General features: G+C 43.0%; 2 protein-coding genes across 4 annotated transcripts in view; one reads left to right on the top strand and one right to left on the bottom strand.

Annotated features, from left to right (window-relative positions):
• The window catches only part of KIAA1549L (KIAA1549 like), a 221,903-nt gene extending 216,243 nt beyond the window's left edge, over positions 1-5,660 (top strand). For all 3 annotated transcript variants that reach the window (XM_077321898.1, XM_077321902.1, XM_077321900.1), the window contains one exon: positions 5,122-5,660. In XM_077321898.1, coding sequence (XP_077178013.1) covers positions 5,122-5,130 — 9 coding nt within the window. In that variant the 3' untranslated portion in view covers positions 5,131-5,660. The remainder of the gene's footprint in view (positions 1-5,121) is intronic.
• A 9,004-nt stretch (positions 5,661-14,664) lies between these two features.
• Positions 14,665-17,213, bottom strand: C2H11orf91 (chromosome 2 C11orf91 homolog). Its single transcript, XM_077318996.1, has 2 exons — positions 16,760-17,213; positions 14,665-14,934 (listed from the first exon to the last, which is right to left on the bottom strand). Exons 1-2 carry the CDS (start codon positions 17,181-17,183, stop codon positions 14,849-14,851), a joined length of 510 nt encoding a protein of 169 aa, XP_077175111.1. The 5' UTR covers positions 17,184-17,213; the 3' UTR covers positions 14,665-14,848.
• Between the last annotated feature and the right edge of the window lie 10,567 nt (positions 17,214-27,780).

Raw genomic sequence — 27,780 nt, 5'->3', positions numbered from 1 at the left:
GAAAGTTCTTTGAGCACTCTCGGGTGCATTTCATCCGGACCAGGGGATTTGAACTCATCCAGTGCAGCTAAATGCCTCTCAACAACCTCTCTATCCATGTTAATCTGCCACCCAGACACTATCCGTTGGCTACTACCATCTCTAGATGTGCCTAAACCCTTTGATCTGTGGGAAAAAACAGATGTAAAATAGGCACTAAGCCTTTCTGCTTTCTCTGCATCCTCCGTTAGAGTTTGTCCATCTGCACCCAACAGTGGGCCTATTGCCTCCTTTATTTTACGTTTGCTCCTCACATAACTGAAAAATCTTTTCTTGTTACAATGGGCTTCCCTGGCCAATCTTAGCTCACTCTCAGCTTTGGCCTTTCTGCTGATTGATCTACAGTGCCTAGTAACCCGTAGATACTCTTCTTTAGATCTCTGTCCTTCCCTCCATTTCCTGAACATTTTCCTTTTCTTTCTTAGTTCCTCTTGAAGTTCTCTGTTCATCCAAATAGGCTTCTTAGAGCTCCTGCAGTGTTTTCGTCTTTCTGGGATAGTCATTGGGATAGTCTTTCTGGGATAGTCATTAATTAATATTAATCAAATATAACATTGTTTAAACTATAAGTTATTGACATATCTTTCAGATTAATGATGAATGATGATGTCAGAAGGATTACTATATTTCAAGAACTTTAACCTTGGTCAGTTAAAAACTTTTAAGTAGATCCCTTTTCCTTGAGTGTCCAGTGCCTATAATTAAGAAAAAAAATAAGTGGTTTGATATTTGAAGGAAGGGATTCCAGTTTTGGATAAAAATATTTGTGAATTAAGATGAAGATGCAGTCTCACCTTTCCTTGCTTCCTTCTTCCCACCTACTCACTAACATATTTTTACCTGCCTCCCCCATCTTCAGCTATATTTATTAGCTATTTACTTCATTTCTGCCCCCACCTTTCTTCACAAGGGGGACCCAAAACAGCTTATGTAATTCCCCTCTCCTCTATTGTATACAACAATCCTGTGAGGTAAATTATGGTGAGAATGTATAACTGGCCCATGGTCACCCAGTGAACTTACACAGCACAATGATGATTCTGACCTAGGTCTCCTGGATTGTAGTCTGAAGCTCTAATCATTACACCACACTAGCTTCCACGGGGTGTCTGCTGATGAATAGTAGCAAGCAGTCAGTCCTGAGTTATACAAGTTGAGAAGTACCAGGTCACCTGGTGGTTGCTGCTGGGCCTGGCTCCAAGAAGTCCTCCCTCAAAGGCCACAGCAGCCCTGGAAAAGGCCCTTGAAGGCTGACAATACTGTTGTGCATCTGTGCTTGCTTAGCAATGGACAATAAGTGCACTCATTTATTACAGTGAGAGGTGCTCCTTATTACATTCATAAATGTTTTAGAAGTTTGAAATTCAGAGACTGAATTATCAAATGGCTTTTGTAAATATAGAAAATAAATAACTACTGTTTAATGAACAAGGTTCCCTACAGAGCCTTGCATGGCTAGGTCCATTAATTTCATTAGGATTTAAAGTATACATAATTGTGTTTGGGATTTGGGTCCATAATTTGTTCATAAGGGAAAAGATTAATGATGAATCATTATTCCTCTACACAAAGAGAATCTACATACTTTAAATTTAAATATTATTTTCCATTGAAAAGTTCTGTAATCCACCACTTTATAAAAATGTTTCCTGAGATTCACTTGAAAGATGAAGTTGTATTAATCTACAAATTCAATAAGTAAATTATTTTGTTGGCAAAGATTGGTACAATGTAGATGAATTGTAGGCTCCTTGTTTTAAAATTAAGGGGACTTCTGGAAAGATAAATTATGTTCTAGCATATACTATCTATGAACTCAATGCATTTATGAAGTAAAAATATGGTGTATAATTTGACATATATTAAACCTTTTATATGATAATAGTTACAATATAGTTTTCAGTGGGAAATTTTAAAGAGCATAGTGCAAAATATTCTTGATGCAAGCACAGGTTGCAGCAGAACATACTTTGGGATAACCTATTTGTAAGTATTTTTGTTCTTCAAACATTTTTAAAAACACAAAATGTGTTCACATGCAAATTCACTGTTTAACTTTAAAGATGCTGTGAACATTAGTTAATGAAAATCATAAAGGACTAAAATTATCTGCACAATAGTGATTGACACCAGAAATGTGACATTTGTAAACATTATCCGTTTTCCATGGATGTCAATAGCAGTGCATGGATTCCATGCCTGCTGAGAACTGCAGCTACTTTTCTATTCTGATGGGATACTATGCCATCCTGTCAATAGTCATCACCTCTCTCATCCTTGCCCCTTAACCTTGATCTCACTTTGCCTTCATCCTACCAACCCTTTCATCCCATCACACCAGCACTCAGGTGGTCTATAATAAATGCTATTCATATAGATGTCTCCATGCTTCCCCTTGCACCCTCAGCTGACATGCTACTCAAAGTGCCTTCTTCCCAGCCTTCTTGCACTAACTGGTCTCTTGTACCCCCAAGCCTTCTTTAAGATTGGTCTTCCCGCCCCAGTGATCTGCACTGCCAACAGCTTCATGTCCATGACTTATCCTTCTTTCAGCAAGCAAATATTTGTGACATCATAGACTCCCAGCAGATTTCTAAATAGAATGGGAACAACCAGTTTTAGCCTATTATATCTATAAAACATTTGATGACAGCCCCACAATGTGTCACCATGAGGGCCTGCCTTGCAGTTGCATAAGCCACCAAGCTTTAAAGGTCACCAAATTTGGACAGAACAGAATCTTTTCTCACTTCAGAAATTATGGATCATCTCATTTTTCTTGATATTGAACGAGGAGAACACTAAGTCCATAGTTTGTCTAGGGCTCCAAAATCGTTGAGCTGTCTGTGATCACCATGTGTCTGAATATAAGAGACACACACACACACCACTCCTTCACTCAGGCTGCAACCTTATGAACACTTTTCTGGGAATAAGGCCCACTGAATAAAAAGAGACGTGCTTCTGAGTAGAGCTGCTTAGGATTGTTTGGTGTAGTGGTTATCAGTGGCAACCTCTAATCTGGAAAACCAGGTCTGATTTCCCACTCCTCCACATGCTGTCAGCTCGGTGTCCTTGGGTCAGTCACAGTTCTCTCAGAGCTCCCTTAGCCTCACCTACCTCACAGGGTATCTGTTGAGGCAAGATGAAGGAAAGGCGATTGCAAATCACTTTGGGAATCCTTTGGGTAGTAACAATCAGGGTACAAAAATCCAGCTCTTCTCTTCAGCTCTTAGTCTATATCCATTGTTCTGTATTTATGGAACCGGGAATCACAGTTCTCAATGATACTGCCTCAAATGGAGCATTTACAGCTGCTGCCCCTCCCCACAAACCAAGTGTAATAATCAGGGTTGTATAGGGGAGGGAGAGAACTGAGATCAGATTCAGGTCATTCTCATTTAAAAAATGATCAGTGAAATTCTCTAAAATTAGAATTAAAACTAGTTATATTGGTAAATGAATTCAATGGTTTATCTATTAGTTTCAGCTGGGAATGGAAAGCATATAAAGATATTTTTTTCTTCCCTAGTTGACATCCAATTCTCAAGAGTTACATCTTTTCATAACAGATGTTTTTTTTACAGCCTTAAGAATACTCAGTAGTCAAGAGTTCTTCCAGAAATCACCTGTACTAATTAGGCTTGATGCTGTCCTCATTTCTGTCAACATACTTAAGTTTACCTCAGGGCAACTAATCTGCTTTCTCAAGCCTACCTGCTCTTAGGTATCTTCATCAGCTTATCATTTTCTTCTGACTCTTCAAAAGCCACCCCTAAAAAGATTTCTTTTCATTTACAAACTTGGCAAACTATTTTCCCCATCTGCTAATAGTAGTGATGTTTTGTTTTTATGGTGCAGTTTGTTCTTCACCAGCTCCTGTTCACTGCAGCATTACAATTCTTCAGCTACAAACTATTCAGGAAACGTGGTGGTGGTAGAAAGTGTAGTCAAATCACAGCTTATTTATGGTGAGCACGTGGGGTTTCAAGGCAACAGACTTCAGAGGTAATACACACACATCCTTTCTGCTTGGACTTACCCACATTCACTAAGTCTCTGAACTCACTAATGTTCTAGCTAACAGACAAACACCATCAGATCGAGACTTGGACAACAGATAAATATTTGGGTGCCTTTTCCACTATTGTGTGGTATCAAAGCTCAAGTTGGGTCTATTCTGTAAATGAGACCATGTCAGAATTTCTGCCGGATTTCTGAATAAAACAGTTTTGAACCTTGACAATAGTGCAACTAAAGAGAAGACTGTTACATATAGTGTCAAGTTCTGCTCTGCCTGAATATCATCAGGTATCAAGGGAACCATTTTTCATAAGATGACAAGATTAAGTACACTGAAATTGAGTGTATTAAAATGGCTGTACTGTTGCACTAATAAGTTGTGAAGATTCTCAAGACAAGTATGAGTACTAAGGATGCCCTCCTCAGTTCCAGGGCTAGATGAGTCGTTTCCTAACCAGGAGTAAGGGAAATGCCTTTTTCCCTTACTCTTCCCATGTGTTCCTTTGCCTTCTTTGACAGATACTATGCTCCCCTCAAAATTCTGTGTTGCCTGGAGGAGTTAAGCAGTATACATAAAGTCAGTTTGGCGGTGTTTCCTGTAACTTAGAAAATTATATATTTGTGCATTTGTGAGGGAATTTGTTAAGTATGGGCTGATCATTTTACTGATGAGCTAGAGACCAGTGAATTCACTGGCAGGATTGATAAGAAATCAATAAAACATAGAGTGCAGGTTGGAGTACATTTTCTTGGAGGGAATAAGATGCACATGTGTTAGGAATCCTGAATGCCATCCGACCCATTCCTCTCTGCCCTTCAGCCTCACTTGCAGCAGACTCCTCCTGATTCAAGGACAGGCTGCTGATGTGGCTGCTGCATGGTGGTTTGTCCTCACAGATTTGTGATAGTATTTGGACCTCTCCCCTATACAACTAGCACACAGGGGTGTGAAAGTATAGCAAGCTTATTAGTTGTACTGTGGGAGGAGAAGCAGCCATTAACACTGTGTGCCTTTCCACAGCATAACTCTAATAAAGTTTTTTTCTTTCTCTCTCACAGCATCTATGATGTCCCTGGCCTGTACTAAAGAAGACTGTATGGTCATGCTTAATCCACAATTTTAAACTTTCCTTGATGAAAAAAGTAATAAAACATTTCCACCAACCCTTAGTTAGCTTTCCCCCAAGCGTCCTCTGTTGTACACTTTTCATTTGCCTAGTGGGGCTCTTTCTTCCAGAGGAAAGTACTACCTAGGTGTCTCCCTACCTAGGTGTCTCCCTGGTGCAATCCTGAACACATTTCCTTGAGAACAGATCCCATTGAATAGATCTGAGTATGATTCTGATTAGACCTGCCTAGGAGGGTCCTATAAGAGGCCTTGGTGGATGCTGGTATTAATCATACCCCCGGATACGATTCAGTCATACTCACCCTTTCTTTTACATTGGACACTGGAATAACCACAAGTTAAATTTAAGCTATCTGTTTCAAAAGTTATTTTCAATATCTGCAGACTATTCAGGAGAGATTTGGGCATTGTAAATGCCAGGTAATCACCACTGTGTAGTTGACTTCTTGCTGCAAACTAATAAAACTAGTTTTTTCTGGGGATGATTGTGCAAAAGATTAGGAAACTTTGTCTTGAACTTGAGTGCCTTTTTGAGCATGTCAAACCTTCATCTGCTGTATATCTGTTTGCAAGCTGAGATTCTCATCCAATGGTGTAAATCAAAAAGCCACAGATAGGAAAGGCTGCCTACTGGATCTCTCTGTAGCAGTTAAGAAGATGTGGCCTCTTTATGCCTTGTTGTGGACTTACTTTCTGCAGGAGTGGTTTAAGGATTCAAAGGGCTTGTAGCACCAAAGCCCAATTAAGGATACACAAGGGCATATCAGAGTACAATGGTGGTAGGAGGAGCCAGACTAGGAGTGGAGTGGCCCCCCCACAGTGGAAAGGGGTGACATTCCAAGTGTCCTTAAAGAGGGGAGAGGGGGGAGGAGACAGGCTAAGGTCCTAATCCATGTGGGGAGACACCGTGTGGGGCCCCTGGAATCGTAGGGCCCGTTGCATGTGCTACATGTGCTACATGGATAAACTCGCCCTGACTTTCTAGAGTGAATATGAGTAAGAATTATGAGATTCAGAACCTCAGAAATTTGCTGAAGACCTTCAATAATACATTTTAGTCTCCTTTAAAATTAAGCACATTATTTGTAGTTATGACATGGATCAATATCAAAACACCTTTCATCAATGTATTTATTTATTTATTTATTACATTTATATACTGCTCTCCCCGAAGGCTCAGGGCGGTTTATATAATAATATAATGACTATAACATTATGAACAGTAGAACATTTGGGGAGAACAATAACTCAACGCTTACTGATGGCCCAGTGGGTTGGGTGAGCCTGCAATGTCGATTGGAGGAGAGTGGCTAAGGGGGGGCCGATTGGAAGTGGTGGTACTGGTCAACCTCAACCAAATGAGCTCCCTTTTGCAGGCCCTGTGGAGTTGTTTGAGTTCCGTCAGGGCCCTGATCTCCTCTGGGAGCTCATTCCACCAGGTGGGGGCCAGAATGTAGAAAGCTCTCGCCCTGGTTGAGGTCAAGCAGGCTTCCTTGGGTTCAGGGACCAGGAAGCTGGAGTTGGTGGAGCTTGGCTCTTTGAGGGGTGTAGGCAGAGAGGCGATCCCGTAGGTACACTGGGCCCAGACCGTGTATGGCCTTAAAGGTGATAACCAAAACCTTCAGCCTGATCCAGAATTCAACTGGAAGCTAGCACAGCTACTGGAGGATGGGCTGGATGTGGGACCTCCTCGGTGTTGCTGTGAGGACCCTGGCAGCTATATTCTGGACCAGTTGTGGTTTCCAGATAAGGGCAGGCCAGTGTAAAGAGAGTTGCAGAAGTCCAATCTAGAGGTGACCGTCGCATGGATCACTGTGGCTAGGTGTTCTGGGGCCAAGTAGGCCGCTAGTAGTTTGGCTTGGCGGAGGTAGTAAAATGCCAACTGTGCTACCGTCATGATCTGAGCCTCCATAGAAAAGGAGGCATCAAGAATCACTCCCAAATTTCTGGCGGAGTTGGCTGCTGATAGTCATACTCCATCCAGGTTGAGAGAGAATGAGAGAGAAACAGACAGACACAGATGTGAACTGACTGAAACATGTTTGGTTACAGGATATATCTGGGTCTCTGTGACCTGAAGCAATGGATTTGCTGCCCTGTAAGAGTACCTCTTTGCTTCCACCTGAGCTCCAGTTGCTTATCAGCAAATAAAGCATATAGAAGAAGAAGAGTTGGTTCTTATATGCCGCTTTCCCCTACCTGAAGGAGGCTCAAAGCGGCTTACAGTCGCCTTACCATTCCTCTCCCCACAACAGTGGGGTGGGTGAGGCTGAGAGAGCCCTGATATCACTGCCCGGTCAGAACAGTTTTATCAGTGCCTTGGTGAGCCCAAGGTCACCCAGCTGGCTGCATGTGGGGGAGCGCAGAATCGAACCCGGCATGCCAGATTAGAAGTCCGCACTCCTAACCACTACACCAAACTGGCTTTCTGATTTGTTACAAAGTTTTCCATACATAAAATACATTTATCTCCATATTTTTATACAACCCATGAGTCTCCTGTACTTGTTCCTCCAAAGAGAATCAACCTAGGAAGCCCTGCTGCAGAACTTCATGCCAACTGGCTTATGTAGCAATAGAAACTTGTGCTTTATAAAATAATGAACTATTTACTCATTTGGAAATGGATCCAGAATGCCTATGACTGGTGTGCTCATTTCAAAAGCACAGGCTAAAAAATCCCCCCCCCCCCCAAATCTTCAAGGGTTTCCCATCCTGGGTCTGGCAACCCTAATCCCCCATCCCCACCAGTGGCCAGTGGGGACTTAGCAACTCTAAATGTGGGACCGCTGCTATTACTGTGCCACAGTGGATTGGGGTGGTCATGATCCCTCTGATGTGATGTGACTTCATCAGCCATCCAACAATGCCAACTCTGATGCTGGTCATTGTCTCAGGGTGATGGCATCTCAGCACCTCCAGAACACTTTGTCTCCTGGGAGTTTTTAAACTGAGAACTTTCCCACACATCCATATTTTCTTGGCAGTCAGTTTGAGCACAGTGCTTCCACATATCTGCCTTCCCTGTACATTTTCACAGTTATGAAATCACATGTTTTCTTCTGCACATGCATTGATTAATGAGAATTTTCAAGGAAAGGGACTGTTGTCATCAGTATTGCCACAACACTCTCCTCCCCTTTAAGATCCCTAAAGTATCAATGCAACAATGTAAGGTAAAGGTAAAGGTATCCCCTGTGCAAGCACCGGGTCATGTCTGACCCTTGGGGTGACGCCCTCTAGCGTTTTCATGGCAGACTCAATACGGGGTGGTTTGCCAGTGCCTTCCCCAGTCATTACCGTTTACCCCCCAGCAAGCTGCGTACTCATTTTACCGACCTCGGAAGGATGGAAGGCTGAGTCAACCGTGAGCCGGCTGCTGTGATCGAACTCCCAGCCTCATGGGCAGAGGTTCAGACTGCATGTCTGCTGCCTTACCACTCTGCGCCACAAGAGGCAACAATGTAGTGTTGTAAAAATGAAGAAAAACTGGACTGCACCGAGCAATGTGCCAGCACAACAAAAGGGGAAAATGCCAGGTGATAGGTTACTAGCTTTCTATATAATGCTCTAAGCATTTCACCATGCAGGTTTTGTCAAGGAGATCAGAGAGCTGACCTAGTGCTGGACTTGTCCACAGGGAGAAATATAGGGGTTTTGTAGGATGATAAACCTATCATCTGGCATTTCTCCCCTTTTCATAGTTTAAGCAGGTTCTCTATAGAAATGCATATGAAAATTGGGGATTAACGAGCAGTATGGGGGGGCAGAATTGATCCCCCCCCAAGCCACCATGTGGAAAAGCCCAGAGATAAGCTTGGTCACCTTTTTCAATATAATTCTGTTATGTGTTTGTTATTCTGTTTCTTCAAAAGGGAGAAGCACAACACACAGAGCATATAAATTCAACATACTACCTACATTTACTTGTAAGCATTTTTTTTCTGACTTGGCTTGTGTAGGGTGAATAAAGGTGGTTCCAATTCAATCATGTGGTCAAATTTAATTCTTCACAAGTGTGACTTTAAAAACATAGGTTCAAATTGTTGGGTTGAAAAGTGGGAGTAGAATAATGAGAACAAACTGATTATGGCACTCAAGGATTTCTCTTGCAGCAAAGTAAAACAGACCTCAAACACTTCCTTGTTTTGTTATCTAACGGTTCCCATTGCTAAAAGGCCAACGGAGTGTCCGATTTCTGATGGGGAAGAATTTGCTGCATTCCAGCAGGGAGGACCTGAATATATCTGTGGGTGCTCTGTACTGGAAGCTACTGAATCACCACCCCTAGGAGGGGTGCTCTGATGATACCCCATACAGGATTTTTTTTTAAAGAGAATTGTTAAGGAACCTGAAATGAAAGCATGTGGCTTTCATTTTTTAGATTTTGTGCAGAAGTGCAGTTCTTTCTTTTTGTAAATGCCGCCTCCCTGATTACAGTGCAGATGGATGGATTAATTCAGCAGGCTGCTTTTCAGAATGGGGATAAATTGCACCTGACAATTACTGTCTGGCATGCATAATTGGAAAATGTGGGAAGAGAACTGGCACTTTATCCCCAGCTATTATGTGTCATTATAAATGTCTCTCTAAAGCATGGATAGATAAATTGGCCTTGAAGGTTCAATCTGAACCCAGAGGCCTTCCCATCCCAAGCCTCTTCCTCAGCTGCTACATCCCTCTATGGTAGGACAAACCACAGGGGAAGGTCACCTTTTCAAGGCAGCATGAAAGGCATCATCTGCTTTGAGGTCTATCCCATCTTACCTGCTTACTATAAGAGTCAGGTGACAAGCTCTTTGAGAGCCAGTGTGGTGTAATGGTTAAGAGTGGCAGACCCTAATCTGGAAAACTGGGTTTGATTCCCCCACTCCTCTACGTGCAGCCAGCAAGTTTAAAAAGTTCAAACTAAGCATTGAGAAAGGGTAAATATTAAAGGTGAGGAAAACTGCAGATAATATCATCTAGCTCAGGGAGAGACCGTGGTTCAATGGAAGAGCATCTGCTTGGCATCAAGAAAGTTCCAGGTTCAATCCCTGGCATCTCCAGCTAAAAGGACAAGGTAGCAGGTGATGTGAAAGACCTTTACCAGGAACTATGGTGAGCTGCTGCCAGTCTGAGTAGACAGTACTAATCTTGATGGAGCAAGAGTTTGATTCAGTATAAGATAGTTTCACATAATCATGAGTCAACAAGATAGGCACCAGGTAAGCTTCATGCAGGACAAGACTGTACAAAAGAAACCTCCAACTGTTGCCTAGCTTCTACAGGTAAGAGCTTCTGTTGACTATCTTACTTAGTAGGCATGGCAGTGTGGGAGAATATGGTCCTTCAGTACCCAGGTCACAAACTATTTAGGAGCTCAACCCTCTCTGAGACCAACTGACTTAGTACTCATTTGACTTTCTCATTGACCAACATCACTTCAATCTTGTCTGGGCTGAGCATCAGTGAACACTGCCTCTCATCCACCCCGTTACATTCTCCAGGCATTTGTTTGGCCTTGGAGAAAACATTATGTCTTGCGAAGGATTAATTGAAATGGTTGCTTAACTCCATTCATTTACTCTGCATTGCCTTTTCCAGCCTCACAAGCCTGCTGGCCTCAGTGCACCAATGCTTCCAAACAATTGCATGTTTGCTGGGCCTCGAGGCTGCCCGTCCTCGGTGGGAGGGGGGCCAGACAGAAGGCGAGGTCCACGGCCCTGATCCTCCCTGCCACTGACCTTGCCTGCTGGGCTCCTCCGCTTCTCTCGCACGTCTGGGAAGGAGAGATCACTCCCTCAACTGCGCCCTGACCCACAGCACCCCCCCTCTGAGCCAGATCCCTGCCTCCTCTGCTGTCTGGGGCCTGCCCACCACCTTCCCCCCAGCGCCTGTTGTATCCCTCAATGCAACAGGCTTTCAGACTAGTAATATAAATAAAATCATGACCGTACACTCTGACAAAATGCTGAAGGTTCAAAAGCCTCCTATTAGTGGAATATCCCCCTTCCTTCCCATCAGGCCTGCTGTGAAGGAAGCCTCTAACAGCCCTGGACTGAGGCAAAGGATGCATTTCCAAGAGGAATGCAAGGGAGTCTGTGGGCATCTGTGTACTTTCCTTTTGAAGGGGGAAAGATTCCCCTTCTGCCTAATGGTTGGCTGACAGGGAGGCCACAGAAAACCCCCTTCTCACTTACTATAGTGCTGTGGCTGGCCTTACTGCTGGAAGGAAAACACAGCCAAGCCATGTCCATCTCTTCTCCACCACTCTCTGAACATTTGAGGCCTACAATATATCATCATATCATCATCATCACCATTAGACATAAAGTTGAAGTTTAACGCAGACAAGTCACTCCCTACCTGATTGGCCCTGCCTAGGGGCATGCTGCCAATAGGGATTGAGCGCTCTTCCATTGTGGGCCAATCATGGGGTTTATCTGTCCTGTTCCTGCTGTTTGCTTGCTGGGTAGAAAAAGTGCTGTCCTCTCTCAAAGACCCTGCTGCTAGTAAGTTATCCCATCTCAGCCTCTTCCCACCCTCCAGGCAAGGGAGGGAAGCCAGTTGCTTCCTTTGCCTCCTGTGTTGGCCTTAGGTTTCAGCTCTGTGCTGGAAGGAAGGACAAATGATCTGCAAGGGAGGCAGAGAGAATCAGTATTTCAAAAACAGAATGCCAAAGGACAGACATAATGCAATCAATGTCTTAACTCAGTCCAATGAGTCAAAACTTATTCAGGCAGTCCAAGAGCATCAGCAGAAGGAGCAGTTCCAAAACTCAGGCCTCCCAGCCTCAAGTTAATATAGGCTATTAGCAGCCTCTCAATCCTCACTCCATGGTGACTCACAGTCTTCTGCAGTCAGCAACTATCTTGCTAACAAAGGTATGTTGCTTTTAAGACTGGAGTTTCTTCAACATATAGCTGACTGCTTAATTGGCTTAGGTGAGATAGGTGGGCTGACAGGGCAGGGAGCTGGATGCTGGGCAGAGGAATGAAGAGCTCCTGCAACAACTTTGGAATCTAAGACCAGCTCCTTTCCCTCCTGCTATTCAGAGCTTTATGCCTGTTGAACATTTGATTGGGCTAAGATGAGGCTCAGGTGAAGCTTGGAGCTCCTGGTAAGGCTTTATCTCTGAGGAATCCTCCCTAACAGGACCTGGGATCACAACACCTCCCCAGGGCCTTACAGTTGCCAATGGAATGCTCTTTGCTTTTCCCTACCCTCCTTCTCCTTAGAGAGGCTGGTGGGATCCAGCAGCCTTTCCCACCCAGCCAGGCCCTTGGAAGATGTGAGGGGATGGGAAGGAAGCAGCCTCCCTGCCTTACTTATACAGCCTGTCCTTTGAGAGACGTGGGGAGTGGGAAGGAGGCATCCCACGCCCAATGGCTTTCCCTACCCAGCCTGGACTTTGGGAGATGTGGGACTAGGTGGGAAAGAGGTAGCCCCCACTGTGGTCTTCCCCACAGCTTTGTCTTTGGGAGATACGGGGGAGGGGCAGGAATGAGGCAGCACCTCCCTCCATGGACTGCCTTACCTGACCTTTAGAAGATATGGGGTTTGATAGGAAGGTGAGGACAGTGGTAACCTAAGTAGACACTGTTGTATGGGGATGGGAGTAGGAGGGCCAGTGCCCTCCAAAGCTGCTGTTTTCTCCAGCAGTACTGATGCCCTCTTTCCCTTCCCCCTCTTTCTTTCTCTCTTACTTCCTCCTTCTCTTTCATGCTGACTTCATCTTCCCAACTCTCATCTTCCTGAAGGTTTCCAGGCCCCCACCTGGAAGTTGACAACCCAGCTGGCTACATATGGATGTGGAATCAGGAATCAAACTCACCTCTTGAGATTAGAGTCTGCTACCCTTTAACAACTTCACCACACTGGATCTCAAGGTTGGATGTGTGTGTGAAGAGGGCCAGATCCCAGGAAGGTCACAGTGCAGGTATAAGTACTAGCACCCGTTGTATTCCTGGGTGCAACAGGCTTTGCCTCTAGAGTGAGAGTGTGTGTGAGACAGAGAGAAAAAGAGAGGCTTTTCCATTACAAATATTACCTGGGACTCATTATATTTAAGATTCTATTCAATATTACCCAAGTTGAGCACACTTTGATATTTCTGGGATGGGCAGGTTAGACCAGGTCAGTTATTTAGGATTCAAAATCGTGTCAGTAATTGTCAGTGTTTGGACAATTTTCAGTGTTGGGACAATTATTTCAAGAATCAATTTTTCTTTATTCTCCCCCCCCCCCCTTGTTTGAATTGTTCTTTTATATTGAAACATTGTTTGCTTTTTGCTTTTTTAGTGCAATGTATTTTTCGGTGTCTTCTTTGCTGCTTTTTTTACTCCATTAAACTGAAGTTTCTGAATTGACTATTGTTTCCTAGAGTTGGGCATGAGAGCACCTTACCTGCTGCCCTTGGTCTCTGTCTCTGTCTGTCTGTGACCCTTGGTGTTTCAGTGCTAGCACATATTGAGGCAGCTTCTCCTCTCCCAGTCTACAAATAGCTGTCCTTGGTGACCAGTCTAAACTCACTTACTTGCCCTAAGTCAACACAGCTGCTTTTAGCAGTCTTTCACTGGCAACATTAATAGATTGCCAGCTTCAGTTTGAGAAATGACTGGAAAAGTGGAGAAGGCGGTCGATAGGAAGGAGCAGGGCTTCAACAAGGATGTGTTGCCATAGAGGCTGCCATATTACCCTGGAAATCAGGCATAATTTCAGAAGCACCTGGGTTTGTTCTCTCTAATTTGATATAAAATACTTCTCAAATGGGGGAGTGGGGAGTTACAGTGACAGGTGTTACAAATTCCCTTTTTTGGAAAACAATTATTCCAAGTGGCAAAATTTCAAGCTTAGAAGTATTGTTACATACTGCCATCTAGTGGATCAATCAGATTTTAAAATTCAGGTGGGTAGGCCTGTTGGTCTGAAGCAGCACAACAAGGCATGAGCTTTTGATTGTGTGAGCTTTTGAGGGCCTGAAAAAGAGTGCTTGCACTCGAAAGCTCATGCCTTGAACAAATCTTTGTTGGTTTTAAAGGTGCCAATGGACTCAGATTTTTAAAGAAATAGAACTCTTCTGTTCTAATAGAACTGTTCTGTTCTCTTCTGAGAGCCAGTTTGGTGTAGTGGTTAGGAGTGCGGACTGTATGGCCATGTGCAACAGGAAATTCTATCTTGGCTGACTGCACAGAGTGAAAACAAAAGCTTAGGATAAACTCTGCACCCACATTTGTAAAATCGCTATTACAGCTACCAAGTGATAACTGCACATATGAGTGGCCCATGGATCTTCTCCTGTCACCTCAGACATGATCCTGTTCACATAGACAGCTAGGGATGAGAAATTATACATTTCTCAGCCCTTCTGCTGCCAATCTTTTATGTAAAATGAGAGCACTAAGCCTTGAAATATATATATTTAAGCTGGAAAGGATGTAACTGTTCTGTAGTGAGCTCATAGTCAGATAACTGTTGAAGAATTACAAGGCTGAAATTTAAGGTTGTTTTATATTTGAAATCTACAGTCTTAGACGAAACAATGTACAAAATGCTAACGGAAGAAGGAACTGTCCATTTCCAGCTCAGCAGCAAAGGAGAAAAATGCCTAACCATCAATATAATAAAGGTGAGTCCACAACTATAACGTAGGCCAAAGTCAGACTGTAACCACTCTCACGATGCAGGTGAATGTTTCTTCAGAGGCAGTCCTGTCATTACATGTTGTGTCTTTTCGTCTTTTAGTGCCTTCAAGAGCTTATCTGGAAAAGAACAGATGGTGATGCTAGTTGCTCAACAAAGATGAACATAAACATACAGTCCTTTGGGGGAAAAGAATGTAAACCATCAGCTCACAGCTAGCCAACCAAGTTAACACCATCATATTAAAGCTCTGAACAATACAAAATATAGTCTTTGGGATGGAACAATCATATAGTGAGATGACAATATTTGGAATGAATTTCTACTTAGTGAATAACCTTATTAAAAGACTAATCTTATGCATTGCAGCGCAGCACATAGTTACCTTCAAGCATCAATGTCTGAGAGGTGTGATATATAAATCGATGAATAAATAAATAAACCCACTCCTAACCATTTTGCTCCAGAGCAGGGAGCCAGCACTGTCCTGGAATTAATCAGCAGCCACAATCACCCTGCTGCTTCAGTGCAGATGGTAAACTTTGATCTGATACATGGGCATAGCACACAGAGTCTTTAAAAAAAACAACAACCTAGGGACTCCACTGATTTTCTGCAGCCTATGATATGGGCCACTGGAACTCCATTGGTTTCTGGCTTCTAACACCAGAACAGCTGTCCAATTCTTAGAGCTGTCTCTTTTTTTAACTCAACGAGTTAACTATATCTTACTTTTAACAAGTAAAATTCATCAAAACACCACAACTAGTAACTTAATAATCCATTATTGCTAGCTTCTTTCCAGGCTTTTGATAGCTATCATATCCAAAATTTGTGTAATATATTTTTGAAATAATTGTTAGGTGTTATGCAGTCTTCTTTTGCCATAAGAAAGGCCCTGTCTTCAGGTTTCAAAAAAATAGCTTTTCCAAGTCAATGATTCAGCCTCTTCCCTTTAAAGGCTTTCCAAATATTTGATATCCAGGGTCTTAAAAACTGAGATCAGAATTTGCTGTTAATACATGTTCTAAATTAGCGGAGAGAGCTTGTCTCAACTGACTGTACTGATTCTTGGAAGCTGTGTGTCTCGGGTAGATAAGTCTTGAATAAAACCCATCCTAAGGGGTTGCCAGGTTGCAAACCAGCATTCTGAATGGTATCATTAAAATCCTCTCTGAATTAACAAAGTAGCCACTTATTCCTTTGCTGCCCCTAACAACAATTTCCCACCCCGACCTGCAATGCTCCACACCTCTGTAGTTTTGGATAACAGGATTAGAAGAGTAGACAGGAAAACTCCAACTGCTTAGCTACACTGGTTCAACATGGAGCAAACCTTAGAGATTTAACTGGATCTTAGGGTGTGATTTGGCAACACATCTGGCAAGGCAACACTGGCTTCTTTATGGGAATTACTAAAATGAGCTGAGGAGCTGGAAACTTGGTGCATGTGGGTACCCATATTGAAGTCACCAGATTTCTTGAAGAACACGGTTCTGAGTCTTTTAGGAATTTTACAGAAGTGACGTTTTTGTCACATCCTGTCCTAGTGCTTAGGTTAGAATAAGGAATTCCCTAAACTGTGCAGCTGTGCAATTATAGAAACATGCCCCAAACAGAACCTAGTCAAGCTTGTGGGAAAGCCTTTTCTGATACCTATCAGGTCTGTATGGAAGGATTTAAAAATATGCTGGCTCATGCGATCAATGGTTGGGGTACTATTGTCGAACATAGGCTGAACGAAGTCGTGTATTTGATGTAGAATTGTATAGCACCATTAGTATACTTATTTGGCATGTGCAGCTAAAGATGTTGTCCCATATTATGTCTGAGCTACTTTCCCAACAACACTGAATAGGATAGTTAGGGTAAGTACAAGATCAAGAGATTCATTTGAGAGCTCTGTGCCAAGAAGTTTTGGGACAGCTTGTTCTTGGTACTCACACTGCTGTGGGTCCGAGCCATCCCCAGTGAGGGCCAGCAATTCTAGCTCCTTCAGACGAATGCCTAGCTCACAAATCTCCCCATCTGGCTGTTGCTGCTGGTGTGCCCCAGCTCCACATTGCGCAGCACTCTCTGCGGCAGGACAGAAGAAGCGCAGCGGCTCGTAGGGAATGGGGGCCAAGCCAGTGGGCCAGGGAGGTGGGCAATAGCGCTCATTGGTAGGTGGCAGAAGTCCTAGTCCAGGCGGAGGTCTCTGAGGCCCAGCTGCTGCTGCTGCTTCACCCCCTTTCAACGGCACAAAAAGTTTCCGCCAGAGACTGCAGTCAGTTAGGGTGGTGCTCGGTGCTGTTCTGTCATAGAGGGAGGGGAAGTAGAGAGGGGGTGGTGGTCGGGGTGGTGGTGGGGGCTGCTGCTGGTGGCTCATGGCTCATGGGGCTCTTCCTGATGGCTCAGCAACCACTGTTGCCGCTGCCTTGGAAACAGTGGAATCTGGAAGAATCCATAAGGTTGTAGTGTTCTAAAGAGCAGGGGTAGTCAACCTGTGGTCCTCCAGATGTCCATGGACTAAAATTCCCATGAGCCCCTGCCAGCAAACACTGGCAGGGGCTCATGGGAATTGTATTCCATGAACATCTGGAGGACCACAGGTTGACTACCCCTGCTATAGAGAATCCTACTTCATAAAGTGTACCTGTCACTTTAAAGAGAAGAAACTTTCAAGTAGGAGACCTTTAATATAAACAGCTAACAAATTAGAGGGCCAGAATCTGGTTTTAACAAATGAAAGATTTACATTGAATGAAAGTGTATTGTAGTATTTGTAGCCACTAAATTGCAAATGTATAGGACTGAGGGGAAAACCCACACATGACTACTGCAGCTCCGGTGGCTACTGGACTACAGAACACTCAGAGAGGCTTCTGAGTGTTACATTTTAAAGTTAAGAACATAGAAGAAACTGAATGTTTGTTCTTCATTCCTGCTTCTCAGGAGTGCTAGAAGGCACAGAAAAAGCTGGAGAATCCTTCACTTCATGAATACCCAGTTTGCTTACCAATTGCATGAGTAAATGGCATTCAGTTGGCATCATGATAATAGAGCAGGGATGGATTAAGTCAACCAAAATGATGGGGGCTTTCTGCTAAATGTCAGCGGGGCTACACTGGTTCTACCTGTATCTAGCAGAAAGGCCTTCCAGTCTGGGAGGCTATGATTTGTGATGGCATGTTTCTGCATGTTTCTCTTTCTCCCTCTCTCAAGGAGATAGCGTTGTATTGATTGGTACAGCTGCATTCATGTTCAGCAGAAGCCCCACCCCCTCATCTGACACAAGCACATTAAGCATCCGGTGAGGGCAAAGATGCTGTTTTTGGCAAAGCTTCAGCACACTTTGTTCTGTGATACTTAAAGAATCTTCCGTTGCAGTCCCAGAGCTAAAAGCCATCCCAGGAGGTATCTGAAGAAGTGTGCATGCAAACAAAAACCTATACCCAGAATTAAACTATGTTGGTTTTAAAGGTGCCACTGAACTCAAGCTGATTTTTTGGTTATTATTAATAATAATAAAAGCTTTTGCTCCAGAAATTGTTCTGCTGCATGATAATCCTGCAGATATGATTTTCATCCAGTAGAGGGAATCAAACACCTTTCGTTTTGGGGGGGAGGGCGGGTGTATACATATTGGATCTAGTTCACTCTAAAGGGATTCCAGACTTTATAATTGCTATAGTTTATGTCATGCATTACATTTTTCCTATAGGATGTTACATGAGTGTAGGAAATAAACTATGTATGCTATAATGTCTGATGTTCAGGATATTTTCCTCATCTTGGGTTCATCTTGGACAGCAAATGATTGCTGTTGTAGATATGTTAATATGGAATTTACATCTCTTTTGGGGGGGGGGAAAGTTATATAGGAAATTGAGCCATAATCATTAATGCTAGGCTCTGTTAAGTTTCATTATTTATTGGACAGTGGTGACTGGTGGTCCCCCCAGTGGCTGACTTCTGTGACGTAAATAGTTGTGTAGAAGAGAACTTGATGGGAACAGAGTTATGCAGGAATGTATGTAGATGCTGATTTGTGCCTCAAAACTGATGTGGGAATGAAAACACTGGAAGTCGTTGGGAATTTAAAGGTGATCCCTACCAGTCTATGTGCATGTGAAAACATATTGCAAAATACAAATATTTTACTGAACACCATCAGGATTAAGCAAATGAAACCCTGTAATTAGTTGAAAGCATGAGCATGAAGCAACTCTCCATCTGTTGTGAAAGGCCCAAGCTTCTCCTAGTTGATGGGACCGTGAAAGGAACAAGACAGGAAAAAGCCTTCTGTTTCCTATGGCTCACATGAGAGAAAACTTTTGTGATTTGCCTGCAGAGCCATTTACAAGCTCCTGGGTAAAGGGCCAACTCATGCATCTCCAGCAGGGAGAAATACAAGAACATTCTATTTAGGAAGAGAATTTGTTCCAGGGACAGATGCTGTCTTGGGCAAAAATGCTGCTCACACAAGCAGTTTATTCCTGCGAGGAGTATAATGTGGGAGCAGCCAGCTCCTGGGAGACTTCTGGCTCTCTTCAGTGAACTGGAAAATTGCACCTTGTAATTATTCAGTTTACAGAAGGGACCTGGAGCTATCATATGCATTTGCTCTTGCTATGTTACCCTGCTCACATGAGTAGACTGCTCAGGTGAGTGATGCTTTTGTGCAAGTTCGACTATGATGTATTATCTGAACTGACTCTTAAGATGCAGAGAACAAGCAGCCCTACCCAAAGCCATCCTAGAGCATCTGTAATCCAGATCTTGTTAACAGAGAGCCAAACTACCTTTAATTTACAGGAGCTAAGCCACGCACAGCTGGATCTCCAAAGGTTTTCACTTTTAGTTTAAAGCAGTGATATGGGCTGTTATTTTGATAACAGCATTGGCCCCAGGACCAGGCTATTTAACTTTATTATGCATGTTACTTTTCTGGAATATATGATTCCCCCAAGAGACTATCTTTTAAATTTACTTTTAACCAAGGAGTTTGGGGGGGGGGGGGTACCTGTGCACCACATATAGTTTTCCTTGGCCTATAGTTTTCCTTGGCCTCATCAGAGCTTTCTCTAGGGTAGGCTAGGTTGAGAGAAAGTGACTGGTGACTCAGTGAGCTTCTTGTCAGAGTGGGGATTGGACCTTTAAGATCCTGCCCAATATCACAACAAAAGCTTTCTTTTGAAGTCTCTCCATGCAAAGTAAAATGATTTTCTATTTTATGCTGTTTTCAGAACAATGTATATATTAAAGTTGTTCAAGCTTTGTGACATGGACCATTTCCACACTGGGAACTTCACTGCCTCGCCTCCCATACAGAAGCACAAATCTGGGATGGACAAGGTGCACTGGGACAGATGGTCCCCCGTGCAGAAGCAGGAAGAGACGGGGCAACTTACCACAGCTCAAACTCCAGCCTGCAGCCTGGTGCAAAGCCTCCATTGCAGAACTGGGCATGGCATTGCAAAGAAGGATTACCCACCAAAGTAATACAACTGAAAGACACTACATGTAAAAGATGTTCCTTTCAAGCTACATTCTAAAGCAAAATGTGAGTAATAACTAAGGATCTGTCACAAGACAGTTTTTTACCATGTTCCCATTATGACACTTCTAGAATGCCATAATGCCTGAAAAGAGACATGTTGATCCTAAATATATAGTTGAAGAGAGGGACTACAATTCAGTGGAAGAGCTTCTGCTTTGCTTGCAGGTCACAACGATCCTCAACATCTCCAGTTAAAAGGACCAGGCAATAGATGATGTGAAAGACCTATCCCTGAAATCCTGAAGAACTGCTGCTAGTGTGAGTAGATAATACTGACCTTATTTATTTATTTGGTGGACCAATGGTCTAATTTGGTATAACACAGCTTCATGTGACATGTTAGGGAGCCAAATCTCCATGTATCTTATGTGACCTATGTTACAGAGTCATATCTCCCCATTGTGCATCCATTTTGTTTGTAGAGATGTTTTGTCCTTCCAATATCACTGTGTCTTTTTAGTATATGGTAAATAATTAAGGGCCTCTTGTGGTGCAGGGTGGTAAGGCAGCTGACATGCTGTCTGAAGCTCTGACCATGAGGCAGGGAGTTTGATCTCAGCAGCTGGCTCAAGGTTGACTCAGCCTTCCATCCTTCCAAGGTCAGTAAAATGAGTACCCAGCTTGCTGGGGGGGGGGGTAAAACAGTAATGACTGTGGAAGGGAATGGCAAACCACCCTGAGTCTGCCAAGAAAATGTTAGATGACATCATCCCAGGGGTCAGACATGACTTGGTGCTTGCACAGGGGATACCTTTACCGTTAAACAATGTCATGTGAGTTACCTCTAAATATCCAAGGAAGCATAAACATTACATGAGCTTTGTGGTCTGACTTCTGTCACCAACATTTTCATTTTTACCTTTAGCTAGGTTGTAATTTTGACTAGAGCAGCAAAGAACCAAAGAACTGGGCTGGAGCCCTTGGAAGGTTTCTATGGCTAGAAGGTGGGATGCTGTTTTTGTTTTGCTGATTTCTTCCTTCCTGTGGTACACATTCGAATCCCCTCTGTGTTGTTTCTCTTAATGCCCTGGCCCCCAGGAGTTGCATGCTGTTGGGTGGGATGTCCATAGATGGAACTCTCTTTCATATGCAGAAATTACTGGTGGATTCACACTACTGGTATTACAGGACAATGGTATCAATGTCTATAAAACATCATATAATTTCCAGAGTGTTTTAGAGTTAATTAGGAGTTAATTCTCAAAGGGCTCATTTATTTAAGAACATAGAAATTTGATGTACATAAAGCAAAGCACCTAATATTGTCTATTTTTATTTTAAATGTCAACCATACAAACTAAGCTGTCATATTACTGCTTATCATCTGCCCCTGGTTTTTGCAGATACCTAGTATAAACCATGCTTCTTAATCTACACATATTAGAGCCAGTGTGGTGTAGTGGCTAAAAGTGGAAGTTTCTAATTTGGCGAGCTGGGTTTGAGTCCCTGCTCCTGCACATGCAGCCAATTGGGTGACCTTGGGCTCATAACAGCACTGATAGAGCTGTTTTGACCAAGTAGTCCTGTCAGAGCTCTCTCAGCCTTACCTACCTCACAGGGTGTCTGTTGAGGGGAGAGGAATGGAAAGCAATTATAAGCATACAAAATAGTCATAAAAGATACACAATAAATCTACAAACTGTTATAAAATTGATAAGGAAAGGGAAGGGGATTGTAAGCTGCTTTGAGACTCCTGGGAGTAGTCTGCACGGGGCTTTTTACCCACTCCCAGTTCAAAAGAATCTCTGCAGTCTACACTGAATTCCATTTCCACTTTGATTTTGGGTGCTTTAAATTTTCTCTCTGCAACCACCCTCTAAATGAGAGAGATCCTGACCATCATTTGTATATGAAAAAGATAGTGATGGTTTTCAGCATCCAGGCCATCAAGTCATGACTTGTTGGTTCTCACTATTGATAGCTGACTTGCAATAAGGAAGGCTGTGCAGCGTTAAATGATAAATTTTAAAGAATCTCCAGACACTTCAGTGGAGCAGATACGATTTTGGGTAACATGACTCAGAACAGAAAGTTTATGGCAAACATCTATATCAGCTCAAACGGAATATGAGTGTCAAGCCATGATGATGTTGCCCACATACACATGGAACCCGCCTTCTACCTCTTTCAGCTGTCGCTGACGGTTGGCTTCCTGCTCTCCAGGGGACTGGAGATGTTTCTGGCAAGCACCTGTATGAAGAAAGAGTAAACTCGTGGTACTAACTGCCATTAACTGACTTGTTGTTATACCTTTCTGACAAGGATGGATTGCATTGAAATTGATTGTGGTTTCCAAGGCAAGAATCTCCCACGGAGTATTCTTAACATTGTAAGAGTTTAGCTGCTAGGTCTTTCACCAGCTTCCTTTGAACTGACTGTCTGGTTTGAAAATTATAGCCCCAGTGAATCTGAACAATTAAATAATAATCATTCAAGAAACTTTCTCTGTGTGTGTGTGTGTCTCTGTGTATGTGTTTTGGGAAATTAGGCAGTAAATTGATACTAGCGTTTAGAGTTGTAGAAAGGGAGGTGGACCATATGGGCTCCCTTCTCTTTGGGGAAGTGCTTTGGGGAAGGCACTGTTTGGGAGAGAATCTAGCATCACTTCAGGGTGATGCAATAGGAATTTCCCCTAATCTTCATGGTAAATACCATAAAGAAATTTAGGAAATTCTTGTGGAAGGCCCTGGCGTTGATGGGCCAGTCTAGACTGATCTTGTCAGATCTTGGTTGCTAAGCAGAGTTAGTCCGGGTTAGTGCCTGGATAGGAGACCACCAAGGGACTCCGGATTGCTACAGATAGCAGGCAGTTGCAACCACTCCTGTTCATCCCTTGCCTTGAAAATGGGAGCGTGATGGCACTTTCCATCATCATCTCTTCCACCATTTTCCTCAGTTTCCTGAAGGTGGAGGACTGGGGCCAAGAGCAGTGATTTACCCACTGCAGAAAGGCCTATGGCAAGTCTCTTCCCCAGGATCAAAATTTACCATGTTTGTTCCTTGTGGCAGAATCCTGTGCTGCCCTCTCTCCCTCTCTTTTTGCAGCCATATATAGTATAAAAACAAATGGTTCGCCAGCAGTTGAAAGCAAATGCTACTATAATCTAATTCCAGTGAATATCTGGCATAAACAATTTTATTGTTCCATTGCGTGACATTTTGACTCACTGGTTTCTCTTTCTAGGTTTTTTAAGATTTTGTGAAACAACATATATAGAGATGATGCTTTGTCAACACAACAATTATTATTATCGACTCAAGATTGTAGAACTCTAGAAGGAAAAAAACTGATTTTTTGAAATTCTAAATGAGATTTGGACAACTTGTCACTATATGTTTGTTGACATGCTTGATTTTTACAACAGATAATCCCATCTAATACACGACAAAACCTTGTTATTTTCTCTTTGTGTGTTGGAGTACCTGCTCTGAGGAGATTAAACTAACATGATAATAACAGTCATATTTATTATTTATTATTGTTTATTATGATTTGTACTGGTGAAAGTGAGATCACTGCAGTTTGGTCATCATTTTTATGTAAATGCATATGGAGATATCCAGACGCTATTTCTGCAGTCCACTTCAATAGTGCTCAGATAATCATGTTGGGGAAGGCACTGGCAAACCACCCCGTATTGAGTCTGCCATGAAAACGCTGGAGGAGTCACCCCAAGGGTCAGACATGACTCAGTGCTTGCACAGGGGATACCTTTACCTTTACCTTTACTAATCATGTTGGGTCATTCCCTTCCCCTTATGCTCAGTCTGCCCTCTCTTGTCTTTTGTATTTACTTATTATTTGATTCTTTATTAAAAAGCCTGTCATCACTGAGATTGCGTCCTTGTTTTCTTATGAGTCATGCACAACTGTGCTCAAGTAAGGCTTTCGTGCATAGTTGTTTGGAGGCACATGCAAGCTATTAGTGCATTCATATTGATGCTTCTCTCAGTAAATCTGCAGCACTGGGCAACAAGGTACAACAAGAGCAGCGGTTCTCAGCTGGCATAGTGGTTGAAGAGTGTCAGAATAGGACAACTGAGTTCAAATCCCTTGTTCAACCATGGAAGCTTGCCAGGGGACTGTGAGCCTGCAACAATCTCCCAGCCAAATGTACCCTTACAAGGTTGTTGCCATGAGGGGAAAGAAGGAAGTGGGAGAAAACAACTTTGGGTCCCCAACCAGAAAGATGATTTTTAAAAAATTGCTTGTTGCCAGCAAGCCAGTTTTGGCCCTTTCTATGTTAGAAAAAGAACAATAAGAAAACGTGCAGTTGAGGCTATAAAGTCACCAAGCACAGTGCTAGTGAACTTAAAGCCAGCAGTGAGGAACTAATTAAAATTATATCAGTTAAAACAAAAGCTAATTAAAAGCAGATTTTAAAAATACATCTTTAATTGAAATGTAGAGCTCGTTAGAAAACCCAGTATACAAACAGAAGTGAAAATAATAAAAATTATCATCAAAAGCTCTAGCTGAGCATCTTTAAATATATCATGCATATCTCAGTAATTGGCACTAGCAAAGATTAAAATGTACTAACCAACGGGAGTTTGAAATCTGAGTTATAGCCTCTCAGTGTCTGTTTGAGATATATCTATTAGATGTAGATTGTATATTTAAGGCTTCTGAATGGCTTTGGTTTAAGAAAAAGCAGTCCTTTCATAAGGCTTACAACTAGTAATTTTTACTGGGCAGTTGTTAGAAAGGCCTCGACCCCCCTCCAAATGAGAGAGATCCCTTGTCAGCATTTGTATATGAAAAAGATAGTAATGCTTTTCAGCATCCAGGCCATAAAGCCATGACTTGTTGGTTCTTATGATCGATAGCTGACTTGCAATGCTCACTGAAGATGAGCTGAGATCTTGCTCTGACATTGAACTGCTCATATAAATAAACCGCTTGTGAGAGCAGTTATTTATTTACGCAAATGCACTACTTATCGATTATTGGGACCAATATTAATAGCAGGCTTCATGTAACTATGAATCCTTTCCTCAGTTTTACGAGAAGTTGTTAGAAATTTTTATTGAAAAATATGTTGAAAATAAAGAGCTACTTCTTGAACACTCGGTTTCGTTTGTTCCTCTAATTGATAAGCCATCCTTCCTTGTAGCTCAGGGCAGTTCACAGGGAACATGTACGGCAGATACTACGTAGGTTCAGTAACTGCATCAATTAACAATAATAACATCAACAATACAACTGCTAACATTTTGACCATAACCCTGCAGGTTTTTTGCAGATTGGGATTGCTTCACAATGTGATTAATGGACATATCTGAATGGAAGGGGGTTTAGGGAGCCTAATAGATATTGTCAGTTCACTGGCCTCAGCAGAAGAGCTCCATTTTGTAGGCCCTGTGGAACTGTTAGCTCCAACAGGGCCTGGATCTCTTCTGGGAGCTCATTTCATCAGATGGGGGACAGGACACAGAACAGCCTGCCTGTGGTTGAGGCCAAATGTTCTTCCTTTGGGCCAGGGATAATCAGCCAGTTGGAGTTGGCTGAGAGTAGGCAGAGAGCTGGTTTCTCAGGTGTACTGGGCACAGACCGCATATGGCCTTAAAGGTAATTACCAAGACCTTAAGCCTGATCTGGGATTCAGCTGGTAGCCAGTGCAGCAGTTAGAGTACAGGTCAGATGTGGGCCCTCCAGGGTGTTCTCATGAGAATCCTGGTTGCTGCATTCTGAACCAGCTGTAGCTTGTGGATCAGGGATAAGGGTAGGCCCACAGTTGCAGACATCTATTCTAGAGGTGACTGTCACATGGATCACTGTGGCTAGGTGTTCCAGGGCCAAGTAGGGCACTAGTAGTTTGGCTTGGCACAGGTGGAAACATGCCAACCGTGCTACTTTTGTGACTTGTGCCTCCATAGAGACAGAGGTATCCAGGATCATGCCCAGGTTCCTGTTGGAGTGCGTCACTGATAGTTGCACCCCATCCAGTTTGGTCAATTGCACTTCCTTGCTTGGACCCTTCCTACCCAGCCATAGGACCTCCGTCTTTGAAGGGTTGAGCTTCAGATGACTCTGCTTGAGCCATCCCATCACTGCTTATAGACATCTGGCTAAAGACTCTGGGGGTGAGTCTCGGTGGTCGCTTATCCATTAGGAGTAAGAGCTGGATGTCATCTGCATATTGATGGCACCCAAGTCTGAACCTCTGCACAAGCTGGGCAACAGGGTAGAGAAAGATGTTGAATATAATTTGGAGAGAGGACTGCTTCCTGCGGTACTCCTCATGTGTTGGCAGCAGCTTGATCATCTCTCTCCAATGGCTACTTTCTGTCCATGAACCCGGAGAAAGTAGATCAGCCATTGGAGGGCTGTCCCTGAAATCTCAGCATTGGTGAGGCAGGAAGCCAGGAGCTCATGGTCAGCTATGTCAAACACAGCTATGTCAAACACATGAACAGTTCTAACTCGCCCTGGTCCAGCTGGCAAAACACTGTTTCCACCCCATGGCCAGATCAGAAACCTGACTGGGATGGACTGAAGCTTCATCAGAAATGCTGATATTTGGTCTGCAGCAGATCTATCTACTACTTTCCCTAGCAACACTAGATGTGAGACAGGGCGGGAGTTGGCAGGTTCCTGCGGACGTGAGATGGTTGCTTCAGCAGCAGCTGTAGCACTGCCTCTTTCAGCCCTTCTGGGAATTCTGTCATTAAGGAGAGGTTGATTATCTCCTGGATGGTAACCCCTATCCTCTCATTGGCTATTTTAGGTAACCATAAGGAGCAGGGGTCTAGTAGGCATATAGTTGGTCTCACTGAAACTAGCATCTTGTCTACTTCAGTCTGGATGAGTTGTCTGAAGTAATTCAATGTTCCCTCCAGAGATGGCCGAGGGACCTCTAATTCGCTTTCTGTATCCAAGGCTGATGGAAGGTTGTGGTGGAATATCAAGATTTTATCCATAGCAGTTCATGTTATTTATGTAGTTCAGTTCTGAAGATTAGTTGAGAAAACAGGCTTATTTCAAATGCTGTCACTTCATAGCATCCAAGAGTTTATTAAAAATGTATTTCATATTTCTTCACAGATGTTCTAAGTATTAAAGACTATGTTCCCAAAGCCAAAAGATCTTGAAAGGTATACAGTTTGAGGAGGTAAAGAGTGAAGAATATTGGAATAGTTTGAGGAGTGCAGCTGTTGTATCTCCATAGTATGATTGAGCTAGCAGAGAACAGATTGCTTCCATTAGTGCTCTTTCCTTGTTTTAAGGCTTATTTCCATGCCTTGTTTCTTGCTTAGCCTTTGTGCCCATCGAACAACAGACTGTCTTTCTTGCTAGGGATGGCACATTAGAAGTATATGGAGAATGGATAAGGAGAACCTATGAGAATAAGAAAAAGGAGGGTAGACAACAGTGCAGTGTGCTTCTTCCATCCCAATAGTTTCTGAGTGTCCTATCAAG

This window comes from Paroedura picta, chromosome 2 (genome assembly GCF_049243985.1).
Source record: "Paroedura picta isolate Pp20150507F chromosome 2, Ppicta_v3.0, whole genome shotgun sequence".
Lineage (NCBI taxonomy): Eukaryota > Metazoa > Chordata > Lepidosauria > Squamata > Gekkonidae > Paroedura > Paroedura picta.
This window is presented reverse-complemented; position numbering and strand designations above follow the sequence as displayed.

Coding starts and splice junctions, on each gene's coding strand:
- C2H11orf91 (XM_077318996.1), bottom strand. CDS start 17,183: ATGAGCCACCAGCAGCAGCCCCCACCACCACCCCGACCACCACCCCCT. Junction 14,935..16,759: donor TGGCTCGGACCCACAGCAGT/GTGAGTACCAAG, acceptor GTTCTTTTCCAG/ATAAGCTCTTGAAGGCACTA.